Below are 17,046 nucleotides of genomic sequence, written 5' to 3'. Positions count from 1 at the left end.
AGAGAATTAATATACCCAGGAGTCCTCTCTGCCAGGCACTGAACAGGCATCTGATGCAGTAGTGCAGTAAACCGAGCAGCAATGCCAAGACAGCGCTCACACCTCCATTTCACAAATGAGGAAACTGAGGCTCAGAAAAGTTAGGTACTTTGTCCAGTGTCACCCAACTGACTGGTCCAAATAAAACCTCGTATTTCTAACTCTGAATTACAATTCTCGTGTTTCTTTTATCAAGTGTCTACCTGAAAATCACTAAAGTCACTTAACTTAGCAACAAAACGATTGCAAGACAAGAACTTGGAATCACAAAGACATACTGTCTGTTCTATTCAATCATGCATTCAACAAATAATGTCCTGGGTCGTTCTGTGCCAAGCCCTGTGCTAGTAGTTGGGTGAAAATCAGGGAACAAGAAAAGCCAAGACCCTCTGTTCAAGTAGGGGATAGACAAAGTGAACAGCAATTAATGCACCGTAATCGGTGTTAGGACAGGAAAACGCAATGTTATTGGAACATTTCTCCTGTCCCTCTTCCTCCTCCAGCTGCTGCTGCTGCTTAGCTGTATGGGACAGTTTGGAGTCAAACACTTGTCGCACCTCAGAACCCTTGAATAGCAAGCGCCCACCAATACTGGATTTGGCACCGTCTTCAGTTTTTCCTCGATGGTTTTCCTATTCCTATAGCAAGTTTCCAAAGAATGAACTTGGAGTCTGCCCAGAGGAAGAGTGAATGAAACATCTGTCCTCACCGCAGGCTTTTCTACATGCCAAAATCCTGATCATCTTTAAGAGCTGACTTAAATCCTCCCAGCCCCTTCCCCGACATTTTCCTTTGGACCAACTGCCCCATCAACAGTACTCCCTTTACTGAAAGGTCTGCTTAGTAGAGAACTTCGGGGCAAGCTCACTGAGGGTAAGGACCAGGACTCAGTCATATTGAGATGGTATCTCCACATGTTACCTCTCAGTACCTAGGAAACATCCAACATCTATTTGTTGAAATTAAACAATAATACTTAGATTCTTTACCACTTATGTATTTGTCACTCAGGTTTTTTTAAAGCTTAGAAATCAACTCTAACCGGGCACAGTGGTGCACACCTGAAATTCTAGCAACTAAGGAGACTGAGGCAGAAGAATCCCAAGTTCAAGGCAAGCCTCAGTCACTCAGTGAGATGCTTCTCAAAATGAAAAACAAAAAGGGCTGGGGATGTGCCCCAGTGCTTAAGCACCACGGGGTTCAATCCCTGGTAAAAATTAACTGTATTAAAACCCAGTGTTCTCAAAATTTGTATGAGACCCAACCCTACCAAGAATAATCTATAAATCTGTCTCTTCATCTATTTTCTACCTTGGGGAAAGGGAGAGAAACAGAGTCAACATTTAATAAATACTTACTAAGTAAACAAAGGAATTAGTGGTTGTAATAGGGAAACAAAATTTTAAAAGATATGCTCCCAGCAACTCAGGAGGCTGAGGCAGGAGAACAGCAAATTCGAGGCCAGCCTGGGCGACTTAGTGAGACCCTGTCTCAAAAAAAAAAGGGGGGGGGGGGTGGGCTAGAACTCAAGGGTAAGAGCACCCTGGGTTCAATCTTCAGTACCAAAAAGTAAATGAATAAAAGGATGAGCTCACCAAGGATTTTCTTCTTTCTTCTTAAACTCATGGCTTCCACCATCTTCTGATGGCTCCCAGAATACACCAGAGCCGACGTCTCACTCCTGAGCTCGCTCTCTCCTCCCATCCTCTCTTGACCTCGCCATCGGTTTTGTCGAGACCAATTCACATCATCAAAACGCACACTGCCAAATTGCAGGTCCGGTCTCGGTCCTCATCTAGCTTGCTGGACTGCCATTCCGAAGAGCTGAATGCTCCCCCTTCACGACACTTTCCTCCTCAGATGCCAGGCTGGTGTGTGCCCTCCTCTTTCTTCCTCTCCCAGTGGCTGCTCCTTATCAGTATCATTTTCTGGGTCCTCTTTACCTCTGGGCCCCGAAAAGCTGGAGTGGGTCACAGCTAAGTCCTCTGCTCTTCTGCTCATGCTCACTCCCAAGACAATCTGTTCGTGCTTGAGATTTTAAATACACTGACAACTTCCGGATTTGTATACCCAAACCCAACCTCCCACCCGGCTGCAAATCCCCATAAAATAACCTAGTTAATATTTCCATGTGGATAATGGAGAACATAATCACAATATTTTCAAAATAGATAATTTCTCCCTCCAAATTTTCTTTCAATTACTCCCATCTCAGTCTTTGACAAATCTTTTTCAAGCTTCTTAGACTAAAACTTGTGGTTAGACTGTGGCAGAGACAGCTACGTGCATCCTAATGTAGCAGGCCACTCACCTGGATGTGGCCGTGTCACTAAGTTCTCACCAAAGAGACACAAGTACTGCTACAGGATATTTTCTAATCATGCCCTTTTGCTTTAGCCCCTTCTGAGGACTGAAATGCACATTTCCGCACAGGAGCTGGAGCACCCATCCTAGACTACGAAGGCCAGTGCACAACACAGCACAAGTCTGGCTCCAAGTGATTATGGAGTCACTAAACCAGCTCCCAACCTCCTACCCAGATTTTTACTCAAAGAAAAATAAACTTCTATCTTGTTGAAGCCATGACTGTGTTGTATCTCTGTTGCAGTAGCCAAATCAAACTCTCTAATATATAGAATTTGGGACCTGGTAGTTATCAACCTTAATGAAATATAAATATGTGACACTGGCTTAGGCATTGTTCTTGTTTGGATCTAAAAATGTCCCTTGGAAAGCTATGTTTGGCAAAGTAGCAGAGTTCAGAGGTGAAAAGACTACATCATGAGATCTATAACCTCATGAGTGGATTAATTCATTTGATGGATTAATAATCTGAATGGGGTCTGGGGATAATTCAGTCAGTAGAGTGCTTGCCTTGTAAGCACAAGGCCCTGGGTTCGATCCCCAGCACCCAAAAGTAATAATAATAATAATAATAATAATAATCTGAATGGACTATTATTGGTTGATAACTGCAGGTAGGTAGAGTGTGGCTGGAGGAAATAGGTCACTAGGGATATGGCCTTGAATTGTATCTGTCCCTGACCCTCTCTCTCCTTCCGAGCTGCCAAGAGCTGAGCAGCTTTCCTCCCCCATGTCTTTCCACCATGATGTTCTGCCTCACCTCAGGTTTGACACAACGGAGTCAAATGACCATGCACTGAACTTCTGAAACTGTGAGCCCCAAACAAATTCTGCCTCCTCTGAGTTGCTCTTTTCAGGTATTTTGGTCACTGAGACACAAAACTGACTAACACAGGAGGTCAACATGGGCACAAATACTGCAGGATGGAAGGCTGGTGACCCTTATTAGGTCTAAGACATGTTAAAAAATAGCCCACATGCCAACATGGCCTGTAATTCTAGGGGTGCGGGCTGAACAACTCAGGAATTGGGTGCTTACTGGCTTCACGGCCCATTAAGGAAGAAGTCCCCCAAGCATGAGGTAGACTCAAGGGACTGCTTGCCAACCTGCACGCAGAGATGAGAAGGAGCACAGGGCTGCCTAATCCATACCCAGGTCTGGTAAACCTGCAGCTTCTGGTCCTTCGGGGCCGAGCAGAGAAGAAAAGCCAGCTCCCTCAGCAGGCGGAACGGTGGAGAAGCCTCGCGGCCTCAGGAAGGGGAAAACGCCCACTCCAGAGCCAGTCCAGAGAAAAAGAGAGACGCCGCCCTAGTCAGAGGGTAGAGGCAGAGCCACAGAGGGCCAGGGCGAGGGAGGGCCTCTAAGAGGTCAGACCCAGGGCTGGAGCTGGGCTCCGTCGGGAAGCCACACCACTGCCACAGACCAGGGCGGTGGGCACTCCCTGCGTCCCCCTCTTCCTTTCCACTGTCTACCCGACTGCACCACAGCACGTGGAGACGGCTGCCATTTTAATCCACAGGTTCCTGGACCGTACTTCGGCCCGGCGTCTGCACTCTGCAGAGCACACGGGCTGCCCTTCTCAGGAAGGTGCAGTGTTGTAGGTTTGGGAGGAAGGGTCTGGAAAGGAAGGCACACTGCTTCCCTTGCCAACGTCAGGTGAACACACAGCTTCTATTTCTCAGCCTTCCTAGCGGCTGCGGCCAGGTGACAGGTTCTGGCCAGTGAGAGGTGAGCAGAGGCAGTCCACGCAACTTTCCGGCTGCGCCATCAGAGTGGAGCCAGACCCCGGCTTCCGGCCTCCTCTGGCTAAACGCAGACACACATGGACCAAAAGCTGGATGCCACGTTAGGGAAGCTGGTTTAAGAAGGCAGCGGCTGGTCCCTAGGGAGCACAGAGTGCCATTCCAGCACAGCCTCCCACCCAGACTCCTACTGAGGGGCAAATGAGCATCTGTCTGGCTGAAGCAGCTATTTCAGGTCTCTGTTCAAGGATCAACCCGATACAACCTGACTCATCAGCCACCTCGACTCCACTCCCTCACACCACACATCCGGCCCCTCGCATCACCCAATCCTGCTGACTCTACCCACAAAACATCTGACTAGCCAGCATCTGACTCTCTCACCTTACCCACCACTAACCCTGGTTGGTGCCCCCGTATCACCTCTCACCGGGACCTCTGCAATGACCTCCTAGCCCTTTCTCTGTGCACTCTCTTATCTAGTCTCTTCACAGTGGCCAAAACAATTCTTTTAAAACATATCAGAATACAAACTTTGCAAAGACAGAGATTTCTGTCTGCTTTGTTCACTGATATACCTCATGGTCTACAACGATGCTAGGCGTATACTCTATTTCTTTTTTTGCAGGGGGTTGGGGTGCTGGTACTGGAGACTGAACCCAGAGGTACTATCCCACTGAGCTAATTCTCCTACCCTTTTTTATTTTGAGACAGGGTTTCTGCAAGTTGCCAAGGCTGGCCTCCAACTTGCAATCCTCCTGCCTCAGCCTCCTGAGCTGCTGGGATTACAGGCAAGAGTCTCCACACCCAGTCAGATACTGTATTTCAAATATAAGATGTCACAGATTATAAACTGAGCCTTTATTTCTTATACCATCAAGAAAAAAAATCCACAACAAAATGCCTAAACAGACCAGAACAGAGTCGTAATCAGTCACACCAGGCTCTTTTGCTTTGAAATTTCTTTCTGAGCACTGTGCAGTGCCTCTGACCTTCAGCTGGGTGTGAAGGGCAACTCTCCGCCAGTATGCGTTCAGGCCCACAGTGTGACACGGCTTCCCAAAACTACAGACCTGCCTTTCTGGAGCCCCTGACACACTTGGTATTGCCTTACAATGAAATGCGGAATCATGGTCAGTTCTCCACCAACCATGTTCTTCATTGACAGCCCACAGCTATCACCATCCCTCTCTACATATAAAATAACATTTGCTTTCATTGTTAAATCAAAGTGTAATTTTTTTTAAGACACTTAAAATGGAAACTAAATTTAACAGGTACACACTCAACCAAGGGGTGACGATATGGACAGGTCTAACCATGTTTGTACGTGATCAGGAAATGTGTCAACTATGTCACAACACCCACCTGACCTACAGTAATTACACCAGCCATAAGAAGTAACCCACTTTCAAAGGTACTGAATGTGAAGAAAAGGGCAGGAGAGAGACCTTGGAATCAACTGAAACAGGGAGAACTGTGACTTCTGGCTGACCGGACAGATGACTTCTTGTCCTGCCACTGTGCACCTGACAACAAACCCCAAGCTCTCCTGGCCTCCTCCTGGTCTTGGAGCAGGTTCAGAATGCGTCCACCTCAAGGTCCGTACTACCGGCTCTTCCCTGTACCTAGAAACATTCTTCCCCCAGACAGTTCCCTACCATCCCTTGAATTCTTCTCCAAAGCTACTTCCTGAGCATGGAGCTCAGCAGCACAGCACTTGTCTAGCCCTTGCAGGGCCCAGATTCCATCCCGAGTAAAAAAAAAAAAAAAAGAAGAAGAAGAAGAAGTCACCTCCTAAACTGGGAGTAGTGATGGGCGCCCAGAATTCCAGCTGCTGGGGAGGCTGAGGCTGGAGGTTACTTGGGCTCAGGAATCAAGACCAGTCTGGCAACATGAAACCCCATTTCAAAAACACCAAAACCAGTCACTACACACACCACACACCCCGTTGTCCTCCATCCCTTCAGGGCAGCTTTATTCCCTCATCACCGACGACATCTGCTGTGTGTTTATGGCCTGCCTCCTCCCAATGGGAAGCAGCGCCATCAGAGGTGCCCACGTGTCCAACAGACAGCGGCGAGCAACCTGCAAACATCTGTGAGGGTGCCAAGCTGGGGGCAAGGCCTGTGGTCCCAGGGACCCAGGCTCAAACAGATTTAAAAGGCTGGGAATGTGACTCAGTGGTAAAGCACCCCTGGTTTCAATTCCCAGCCACTCCCCCGCCCCGAAAAAAGAAAGTATCCTTGAGGGCACTGCTTGCAGACAGTGTCCCTGCTAAGCTGCACAGAAGTGCCTCTGAGAAGATGTGCTCTGCAGGGCCCAGGAGCCTTTCTGCCTTCCGCCCTCCACTTCAGACCTCAGGGCTCTGCCATGTGCTCCACGGAGTCCTAACTGGAGAGTAAACACACGCCAGCTTCGCCTCCCATCCACCCTGCTCAGGCTATTGCTGTTTAGGAAAAGGTTTAGTGAGGAACTTGGAAACTTCACAGCCAGACTCTGGATTACAACCCAGGTTCCACCACTGAGCAGACCAGTGCCTTCCAGCAAGCCACTTAATTTCATTAGCCTCAGCTTTCTTATCTGTAAAATGGGGACAGTAACACCCATTCTGCTAAGCACATTAAGTGCTTATGTGTCAGCTAACATCTGTATTATCATTTCCTGTCACCTAAAATGAACAAAGGAGTCCGTTCCATGGCCCATGCCTGTAATCCCATCAATTTGGGAGACAGAGGCGGAAGGATTCAGGTTTGGGACCAGCCTCAGCAACTCAGCAAGGCCCTGTCTCAAAACAAAAAAATAAAAAGGGTTGGAAATGTAGCCCAATGGTAAAGAGCCCCTGGTTCAATCCCCAATATTAAAAAAAAAAAAAAAAAAAAGGAGTAGGAAAGGGGCCCTGGAGGCTACACCCAGCTCCTACACTGTCGAAGAAGACAAACCCTGGTTGTAAAACCTGTAAAATGCAGGTAACCTGGTCTACTATACTGGGGGAAAGTGAGTTTAGGTCCTCAGGCCTAAACTCACTTTCAGGAGACAGAAGAGATTAAAGGAGTGGGGACTTCAGAATAGAATGGCTAAAATGAGACTCACTCCTCTTTTTAATGATCCAAAACAAAACTCATCTGCTTCCTCCCTAATCTGCTCCAGGTCTGGAACTCCTTATCCAATCTCAATTCACCCTTCTCCCTTTCTCTTCTCAACGTTGAAACTGGATTCGCAGATCCTCCATACTCCTGGTGTCTCCATTCCCACCACCAGTGCCTCAGTTCAGGGGACCCCACCCTCTTTCTCCTGGGGAGCAACAAGAGCCTCCTAACTCCACCTCTAGTCCGCAGCCACTGTCCCACAATCCTCTTTCACCCTTAGCAGTCATTTTCCTCATCCCTTAAAATCCTGCAAAGGCTTCTTACAGCCTTACGGAGCCTGCCACTCCTGTAAACTCCCTGGCTGCTTGCCCTACCTCCAGGCCCACAGTCAGTTCCCAGGACCCTTTCGGGGGACAACTATCGCTCAGTGTACATACCACTTTTTCCTCCAAAGTCTTCACTAAGACACTGCCCCACCGAGGGGTCCCTTACTCTTCTTAGTGTCTTATGCATACCTCCCGTAATAGCACTTGGCATTATATTGTAATTTTTAGATCCCTACCTATCTCCTCCAACCCAATTAAACTATAATTTCCTTAAATGCTTGTGAAGTGAAGCATCTAAGGCAGGGGGCGGAGGAGGGGAGCCAATTCCAAAAAGATCTGCTTGAATCAGTAATGCCTTCATGCAAAACACTACCTAATAGAAGAGCTATCCGTGCCACGCAGAGTGGGTCAGTGGTAGCAGGATATTGATATAGAGGCTGTGGTGAATTTATGGCCAGCTGTTAAGCAGTAAAATGTATTAAGAGGGAGAACCAGGAGTCCTAGGCTTGAAATCTAATCCTGTCCCTTCTAAGCCACTAGGGTCACTATGGGTAAGTTAATTAACCTAAATCGCAGTTTCCTTGCCTGTAAAATAAGCAAATAGGACCGCGCAACTGTGCTATCAGGTGAGACACGGCTGTAGCATGCCGGGCACAGAGCAGACTTCCGTGGCTGCTAATAAATGTCAAACCTTTTCCACTTACACAATACTGCCAAAAAGTCCAAGGTCACATATTCTGCGTTTGGGAACACCACTCTTCCAAAACCTTGACCACACCCTGAATCCCAGCCAGCCATCTTGCAGATGAAGTAGGTCAAAAAAGAATATTTAGCAAAAAAAAGAAAAAGAAAGAAAGAAAAAATGATTTTAATTTTAATGCAAGCTCTTCACCACTGCTGAAAGGCAGTTTCAAATACCTGCCCAACTCACAGCAGCATCTTGGTATATGAAAACCAGGAGGATATAGAATGAATCTAATATAAATAATGATGCCTTGGAATGCAGGTTCCAAGAGAATGAACTTAGTCATAGATCTGCTCTATGGCGCAATAAACTCACTAAGGGAATACATAAATAACAAGTAACAATGAAGTTACAGAACTCTACTATAAGGCAAGAGAGGCAAAAAAAAAAAACGGGGGCGCAAAAATTCAAAGTGATCTGAGAATGGGACCAAAAAGGGCCCATGTCAAAACTTCTCAAGTGACTGGTCTGGTTTTACCAGTCCTTATTTTACATGGAGTGTATAAAATTTCATTTTATTACAATATGAAACTCTGCCTTACCTAATTTCCTCATTTAAAGTGAGAAATCACTTTCATGCCTGTTTAAATCCTGACACGTACACTTGAACTTTCTTTTACACTTGAACTTTCAATAACATAAATATATTATTTTTTAAACAAATTGTCACCTATCATATCTGCAACACAACAAAGTTTCCACCAATAGAACAAAGCAAATGCAAAAGCTTCAAGAAACTGAATTTAAAAATAAATAAATAAATAAAAACTTCAATGAAATAGTTCCAAAAAAGTTCTCTGTTCTAGATTCTATTAGGAGTAAAATGACCATTTATTGAACTGTCCCTTTGTGTTCAGGTCAACTAATTTGTAGAAGATAATTTAATTTTTCACATTCATTTCAATATTCTGTTGACCTTGAAAAGTTTCTTCTATTTCTTCCAAATGTTACATGTGTTCCTCATATGGTCACAAAAAAAGTTACACCTTCCTCAAGGGCTGGGTAAAGTGAAGAGACACATTTCAGATTATACAGTATCCTTTATTGGTCTGTATGCTTTACTGGTTTGAAAATTCCTTAGTGAAAACTCAAATATGTAAAAGTCTCTCAACAAGGGGTTTATTTAGAGATCATAAAGCAAAAAAAGTAATTTTGGGAAATAAAGGACTACTGAATAACAGACTCTGCCTGAAGAGAAACTGCCCATCAGAATCAATATGAAAGAAAAAAAGGGGGGAGTGACATTTTTCAAAACTACATAAAACAACGTGCCTCTAAGCAGGTCTCTTCATAATCCCTGAGTGAAACTGTTCAATATTCTTCTATTTTAAGATTACATTCCCGATGTTTATTGGGGAAAACAAATTCAGGAACAGAATGAACAATCCTGACTTCCAAACAACCAAGTATTACAATCAATGAAATTATTTGCTTCCTTCCCTACCTGACCCTTCTTAAAACCCACTACTTGCATGCTTTATCTCTGGAGAATTTTAGTGACTACAAAAACACACTGACTACTCTGCAGCTTAAAAGTGGAGCATGGGGTGGGCTGGGAATATAGCTCAGTTGGGCCTTGCGAGCACAAAGCCCTGGGTTCAATCCCCAGCACTGCAAAAAATAAAAAAATAAAAATAATAAAGTGGAGGATGGGAGTCTTACAGAAAGAACCTACCTGATAGATGACTACTTTCTTAATAATGCTGGGAAGTTTATATGAACCAGAGGAAGAAATGGGGAGGTAGGCTGAGGGCCCAGCCAGCAGGAGTACGGAAAAGGAAGCTCCCAATTTGTGAAAAGGCAGTAGAATCACAGGAAATTCCTTGTACCCCCAACTGCCACTATTTTTACAACACTCTTTCTAAACAATCCTTACAACATTAAGAAAGGAATCTGTATGATTCCTTTCAAAATGAAAACGGGAGAGTTTACAAAGTCATTTGCTTCTTGTTCAGTCTCTGCTACAGCCAAACACAACTTTGAAAAGGGAAAAAACTAGGAAAAGGTATAATGAACGAGAAAATTTCCAGAAGTCATTAGTGGTCCGTAAAATTACTAGAATTTAACTGGAATCCTCTAAACTACTGAGAAGATACATATTTTACCAAATAGCATGGAATCTGTCTGTAAGCCACCTTCCAAACATAAGGTATGTTTACTCAACTCATACAATGACATGGCCACACATATTTGGAATTTCAAATACTGCCTTTAAAAACATACACCCACCAAACACTCTGATGCCATCCAAACTATTATTTAAATCCCTGAGGACACACATAATTTATCCTGATTTAAATCTAGTTCTTCGTTTTAGAAAACCCATAAGAATGAACACCCCAAGATGCGCTCTTCTTCAGACCCTAAAAAGAACGCTCGAGAAGCAAGCGGAGTTCCGAATGAAGAAAGAAGACAAGAGAATAAAACCTGAGACCCTCTCCAGGAGAAATTTTATTCTTGGAACATGTCATCTCCCTTTCTTTCCCCAAGCCCAAAAGCCCGGCAGTGCTGGCGCAATATCATCCCTGTCCAAAGCGCCAAAGAGTTGCCAACTAATCCCTCAAGGTGTCCCCCAACCTCCTCACCTCATCAGCGCTCAGCTCCTCCATCGCTTTCCTCTTAATGGTGAAAGGCGTTAGGGAGAGATCCTTCTGTTCTCGAGACCAGGGCGAGAGGAAGGAGGGTAGAAGGTGTCTAGCAGGCTGTCTGGTCCCCCGAATGGGGGAGGTTTCAGAATTGCATAGTCAGAGGTTAAAAAAATAAGAACACGAGGCACTGGTCTGCCTTGGCTTCGGTCGCTCCGGTCGCCCCAGACTCCTACAGCTGCTCGTGCCCAGAGCAACCTCCGCCGGCCGCCGGGGCTGCTGTTATGGGGTTATCTTAAGTCGCTACTCACTACCCTCTGCTTCCCAGGTTACCCAGAGCAGGCAGCGCGGTCTCCGGCTCGTCTCGTGCCCCCAGCGTGATGTGTCTTGCTGTGGCGGCGCGGCCGCTGCGTTTTCTCCAGCAGCTCCTGCCCTCCTTCCTATCCCTTTGCCCCTGGCGGGAACTGCTCGCCTGTAGGGTGGACGCCCGAGGTAAGGCGACCCCACAGCCGCCCTGGCAGAGCCCAGCACTGTACAGGGAAGCCCCTCCTCTCTAAAAGCAGGCCAGACACGCCCCTCCTCCACGCTGGAGCCTGGGCAGGGGGGAGGGGGAGGATGGGACTGGCGGTGCTCTCGCTGGAAGCGTAAATCCTCCTACCCCTCCACCCCTACTCTTACCCCCTCGCCCCACCAAGTATTATTCATCAAAACAACAGGGCGGCCATCTTTGAAAGGGATCACGTGACCCCGCCAGGGAGGCGGGGCTTGTGACTCCAGGACGCGGCAGCCAATAGGCCGCGGGCGTCGCGCCGCCGATTTCCTCTCGCCTGCGTCCTCTCCCCGCCCCTCCCCCGCAGCAGCACCCGGCGGGGGGAGGGGCGAGAGAGGCTGCGGGCGGGCGGGGGGCGGGCCGGGCGGGGCCGGGCCGGGCCGGGGCGGGGCGTTGCCGTGGTGACCGCGCGGGGGCGGCGGGCGCGGTCGACGCAGGTAGGCTGAAAAGAGAGGGGCCGGTGCCCGCGTGCGCGCTACGGAGATGCGCCTGCAGGGGGCGCTCGCCCGCCCGCCCGCAGCGCGGGTTCCCGCGGCTCCTGGGCTGTTCCCAGGCGCCTGAGGCTTAGTGACGTGGAGCGCGGAAACCCACCGCCGCCGGGACGCTGGCGCGGGCCGCGCAGCGGAGAAGGGGAACGTAAGACGACGCCTTCCCGCGGAGAGCTCCGGTGCCGCAGAGCCCCTGGCTGCACTCCCCACTCCCCAGGCAAGCGCAGCGGAGGAAAAGTCGCAAGAACTTCATTACTGTTGTTCTGCTTTGGCCTTTTGGAGACACTTTTTTTTTAAGTGTTAAAGGTTTGCTAAATTTGAAATAAATGAGAGACCCGAAGAACTGCGAAGTGTGAACAATCTCGGCAAGAAAGACGTTTAAAAAATAGCCTCAGGGCGCAGTGGCCACTCAGAGGCAGAAGGATCACAGATTCGAGGCCAGCCTCAGCGATTTAGCGAGGCCCTAAGCAATTTAGATCCTGTCTCCAAAAAAAAAAAAAAAAAAAAAGCGGGGGCGGGGGATGTGGCTCAGAGCTTAAACGCCCGGGGCTCAACCCCAGTACCAACGCTTGAATAATTAATTCTTTTTAAACAGCCTCACCCGCCTAAGGACATAAATAGTATGTAACATACAAATCTAAATTGAGCTGTCAAAGTCAAAGTAACAGTACCGTGAAACCCAGACTTTGCCACAAAGAATATATTGTATTAGAAGGTTCACTAAACCATAATCTCAAAGGTTCCATTTCAGAATTAAAAGAGTTACAGTTTACTTGTTACAGGCTTAAAATAGGAACCTATTAGATCTGTAAGGAACTTATGAGTAAAGTTAAATAACCACTGGTTCTGCGTGTTACCCGCTTTCCAGGAAAGGAATCTGTGTAGCCAAACTTGACTCCTGTTGATGTAGTCTTGAATGCATTCACTTCTCTTTTAAAACTTCATTATTGCCCTATAATCTCCTGCCCCCTTTTAAAGTGTACAGAGGCAGAGGCAGGAGGAGCAAAGTGCTGGCCAGCCTCAGCAATTCAGCAAGAACCTGTCTCAAATTTAAAAAAATAAAGTACGGTCGTTTTAGGATTCACAGAGTTGTTCAACCGTCCTTGCTCTCTAATTCCAGAACATTTCATCACCCCAAGAGAAACCCTCCCCCTAACACATTAACAGCCCCTCTTCATTTCCCCCTCATCTCCAACCACTAATCTACCTTCTGTCTCTGTGGAGTTTCCTATTCTGGACGTTTCACATCAAGAAAATCAGACCATGTGATTTTTTGTGTCTGGTCTGTTTTTAAGGCTCATCCATGTGGTAACATCAGGCGCAGTGGAAGGCCTTAAACCCAGCGGCTCAGCAACTTAGTGAGGCCCTAAGCAAATCAGCAAGACCCTGCCTCTAAATAAAATGTAAAAAAGGGCAGGGGATGTGGCTCAGTGGTTAAGTGCCCTGGGTTCAGTTCCCAGTACCTTGTAGTGAGTGTTGTTTTGGTTTTTTTTTTTTGTTTGTTTGTTTGTTTTTCCCCTCCTTACTATGGATTGAGCCCAGGGGTGCTCTACCACTGAGCCACATCCCCAGCCCCTTTTATTTTTAAACAGAGTTGCTAAATTACACAGGTTGGCCTCAAGTTTGCAATCCTCCTGCCTCAACTGTCAGTTGCGGGCAGTACATACAGTTTCTGGTTGCTGACCAGTATTTCAGTCCTTTAATGCCAGACAATGTCCCATTGTATGTATGGCTAAAACACATTTTCTTCTTAATGGACTCTGAGATCACTTCTACCTTTGGGCTATTCTGAATCATGCTATCTCGATAAAATTACCCTTAGGAGTGTTTGTGTGTCTTGGTCTCTCTCGGGCATACACATAGAAGAGGAATTACTGGGTTGTAAACTTTCTGAGGAACTTTCAGACTTTTCCAACCCAGTGTATCCTCTTACATTTTCGCCAGCAATGTGAGCATTCCACCTTATCCACACTTTATACCAATTTTTGTCTTTTTAAAAGTATAGCCATATTAGAAGATTGAAATGATACCTCATTGTGGGCTTTTGTTTGTTTAGGGGAGGATGCCGGTGATTGAACTCAGGGACACTCAACCACTGAGCCTCATCTCCAGCCCTATTTTTGTATTTCATTTAGAGACAGGGTCTCACTTTTGCTGAGGCTGGCTTTGAACTCCTGATCTTCCTGTCTCAGCCTCCAGAACCCCTAGGATCACAGGCGTGGTCACCACACCTGGCTCTCATTATGGTTTTGTTTCTGTTTCCCCAAGGGTTAAGGATGTTGAGCATCTTTTCTTGGGTTTCCCTTCTTTGGGAATATATTTGAATCCTGTGTTCATTTTTAATTGGTTTATTTGTCTTCTTATTCTTGAGTTGTGAGAGCTCTTTTTTATATTCCAGAAGACCCATCCCTTATCAGATATATGATTTGCATACATTTTCTCCCATTCTGAGGATTTCTTTCACTTCTTTGATGGTAAAAAAATTTAATTTGATGCCATCCATCTTATCATTTTTTTTTTTTTGTCATTTGTGCTTTTGGTGGAATAGAGTCACTTTTACAAGGTAAATTCAATCATTTAATATTCTAATATCATAATAATGTATCCTTCCCACTTGTGGTTGGAGAAAGGTAGATGTCCTGCCTCAAATCAAATAGGAAATTATTAGGAATCTTGCCTTCCCTGAATTCTTACCCCAGCATAAAAATTACTGTGTATTACAAATATACACTATCTACTAGATAGTGGATATTCAAAAAATGAAAGAAAAAAGCATTGATTGCTTATTTGTTTGCTGAGTAGTTATATTGTTGTTATTTTGCCACATTATTCTGCTCACTGTTAATTCCATGTCCTATCTGGTTTATAGGTGGTGTAATCTATGATTTCTGACATTTGAATTTTTCTGAGTTGAATTTTTTTTCTTGTAATACTGGGGATTGAACCTAGGCCTCATGCATTCTAGGCAAGTGCTCTCCCAGTGAACTGCATCTCCAACCCTTTACATTTTATTTATTTGGAATCAGGATCCTGCTAAATTACCCAGGCTGGCCTTGATCTTGGGATTCTCCTGCCTGAGCCTCCCAAGTAGCTGGAATTACTGCCAGCACCACCATGCCCAGCTAGAGTCCATTTTACAAGGTGTCTCAAAAAATATTTGGGCAAGTGGGGGGGTGGTATCAGGGATTAAACGCAGAGGTGCTTAACCACTGAGCCTATCATTAACCCTTTTTAAATTTTTTTTTATTTTGAGACGAGATTTCTCTAAGTTGCTTAGAACCTTGCTGAGGCTGACCTTAAACTTGCAATCCTCCTGCCCCATCCTCCCAAATCATTAGGATTATAGGTGTGCAACACGACCAATTGATGTCTCAATTTTAAAGCTGAGAAATGTATGCATGATTTTCCTACTTATGTGTGTATTATATTTCCTCTATTTTTCCTCAATTCTAAATTACTCTTTCTAAAACTATAATATAATTTTGTAGAGTCACAAAAATTAGACTTGAGGTTTCTTTGGCAGTATAATTTACTTCTCAAGGTTCTTTTACGAGATGAATCCCTCTAATACATTTTTTTTTTATTGCCTCTACAGCTGTGTTTCAACCTATGTGATCTTTTCACGATTTTCCTTAGGGGAAGCTTTCCCACAACCTCATGAATAGCTGCCTCAGAGCTGTTTGTGATACACAGCTAGTACATTGTTTTGCTCAGTTTCTTCCATATGAATATATTACCCCTTTGGAACATGTGAAACCATGTCTTTGCCTCACTTAGCAACAACCAAGCATCAAGATCTTCAACAAGGGCTGGGGTTGTAGCTCAGTGGTAGAGTGCTTGCTTAGCACATGTGAGGCACTAGGTTCAATCCTCGGCACCACATAAAAATAAAGTGAACGCATTGTATCCAACTAAGAAAATACATTTTTAAAAATGGGGGGGGGGCTCAGGATGTGGCTCAGTGGTTAAGCGCCCCTGTGTTCAATCCCTGGTACCAAAAAAAAAAAAAAAATTTGCCCAATTTTATTGCTCAAAAAAAAATTATCAGCCAGGATGGATGAAAACAGGAAGCAAAAGTAGAAGAAAAGCAGCTCAGAGATCTGTTTCCAGGTGAGAAATACAACGATTCGAGAGTGAGTCTTGGGTGGGGAGCAACGGCAACAGTGAGGTAGACATGGTTGGAATCTGGACATGATTTGAAGGAAGAACCACAAAACTTAAGGGTAGAGTAAGTATGAGAATAAAAAGAGGAATAGAGAGACTCGAGAGAGACAGTCACCATTAGGAGGGAGAGGAAGTCTCCATTCGCTGGGAAGGAGAGGACTCTGGAGTATGGAGAACAGACAGTAGGAAGCTAAGGAGGAGAGCTCTGGACGTAGAAGTTTCAAATGTCCATTAGACCTTGAAAAAAAGGTGTCAAGCAGACAGTTGGAAGTTTGGATCCAGAATTTAGAAGAGAAGTCTGGAAGAGAGACAACAATTAGGCATCTTTGGTGTGTAGATGAAGTCTACAATCGTGAGACAGATGACATCGCCGAAGGAGTGATCACAGCCAGGTCTCTGGACTGATCCGTGGGGCCTCCAGTGCAAGAAGCTAGAAACTGAGAAGCTACCAGCAGGAGATGGAGGACTGGCATTAGAGCTGAGGAAAACCAAGACGGTGGCATGTGTCAGGTGAACAAAGTGCCGGAAGGCGGATGGTCAGCTGCCTCCTATGCTGCCGCAGGTCATGTCAGATGAAGCCTGAGATTGTTCATGGAACTCAGCACCAAGTTCTCCTTTGGTTACCTTGGGAACAGTTCTGATGGGGTGATAAAGGCCAGAACCTGATAAGAATGCGTTGAAGAAGAGTGCACATATCAGCAGCTCTGTCAAGAAGTGTTGTGGCAAATGTGGCAGAGAAATGGGATCAATAGTAGAGGAAGAAATGGAATTGAAGTGTTTCATTTTTAAGATTGGGAGAAATAGCCAGGCACTGTCACACACCCCTGTAATTCCAGCGACTTGGAACCCTAAGCAGCTTAGTGAGACTGTCTCAAAATAAAAAATAAAAAGGACTGGAGATGTAGCTCAGTGGTAAAGTGCCCCTGTACCCATCCACCCCCCAAAAAGAGCCA

At 45.7% G+C, this 17,046-nt stretch overlaps 1 protein-coding gene across 3 annotated transcripts in view; it reads right to left on the bottom strand.

The window, feature by feature from the left end:
* UBE4B (ubiquitination factor E4B) overlaps positions 1-11,629 on the bottom strand; it is a 121,518-nt gene extending 109,889 nt beyond the window's left edge. For 2 of the 3 annotated variants that reach the window (XM_079142873.1, XM_079142874.1), the window contains exon 1: positions 10,892-11,629. In XM_079142873.1, the coding sequence (XP_078998999.1) occupies positions 10,892-10,915 (24 nt within the window). In that variant the 5' untranslated portion in view covers positions 10,916-11,629. The remainder of the gene's footprint in view (positions 1-10,891) is intronic. The other variant, XM_079142875.1, reaches the window with a different exon arrangement.
* Positions 11,630-17,046: the final 5,417 nt, after the last annotated feature.

This window comes from Sciurus vulgaris (assembly GCF_902686455.1).
Source record: "Sciurus vulgaris genome assembly, chromosome: 1".
NCBI lineage: Eukaryota > Metazoa > Chordata > Mammalia > Rodentia > Sciuridae > Sciurus > Sciurus vulgaris.
This window is presented reverse-complemented; position numbering and strand designations above follow the sequence as displayed.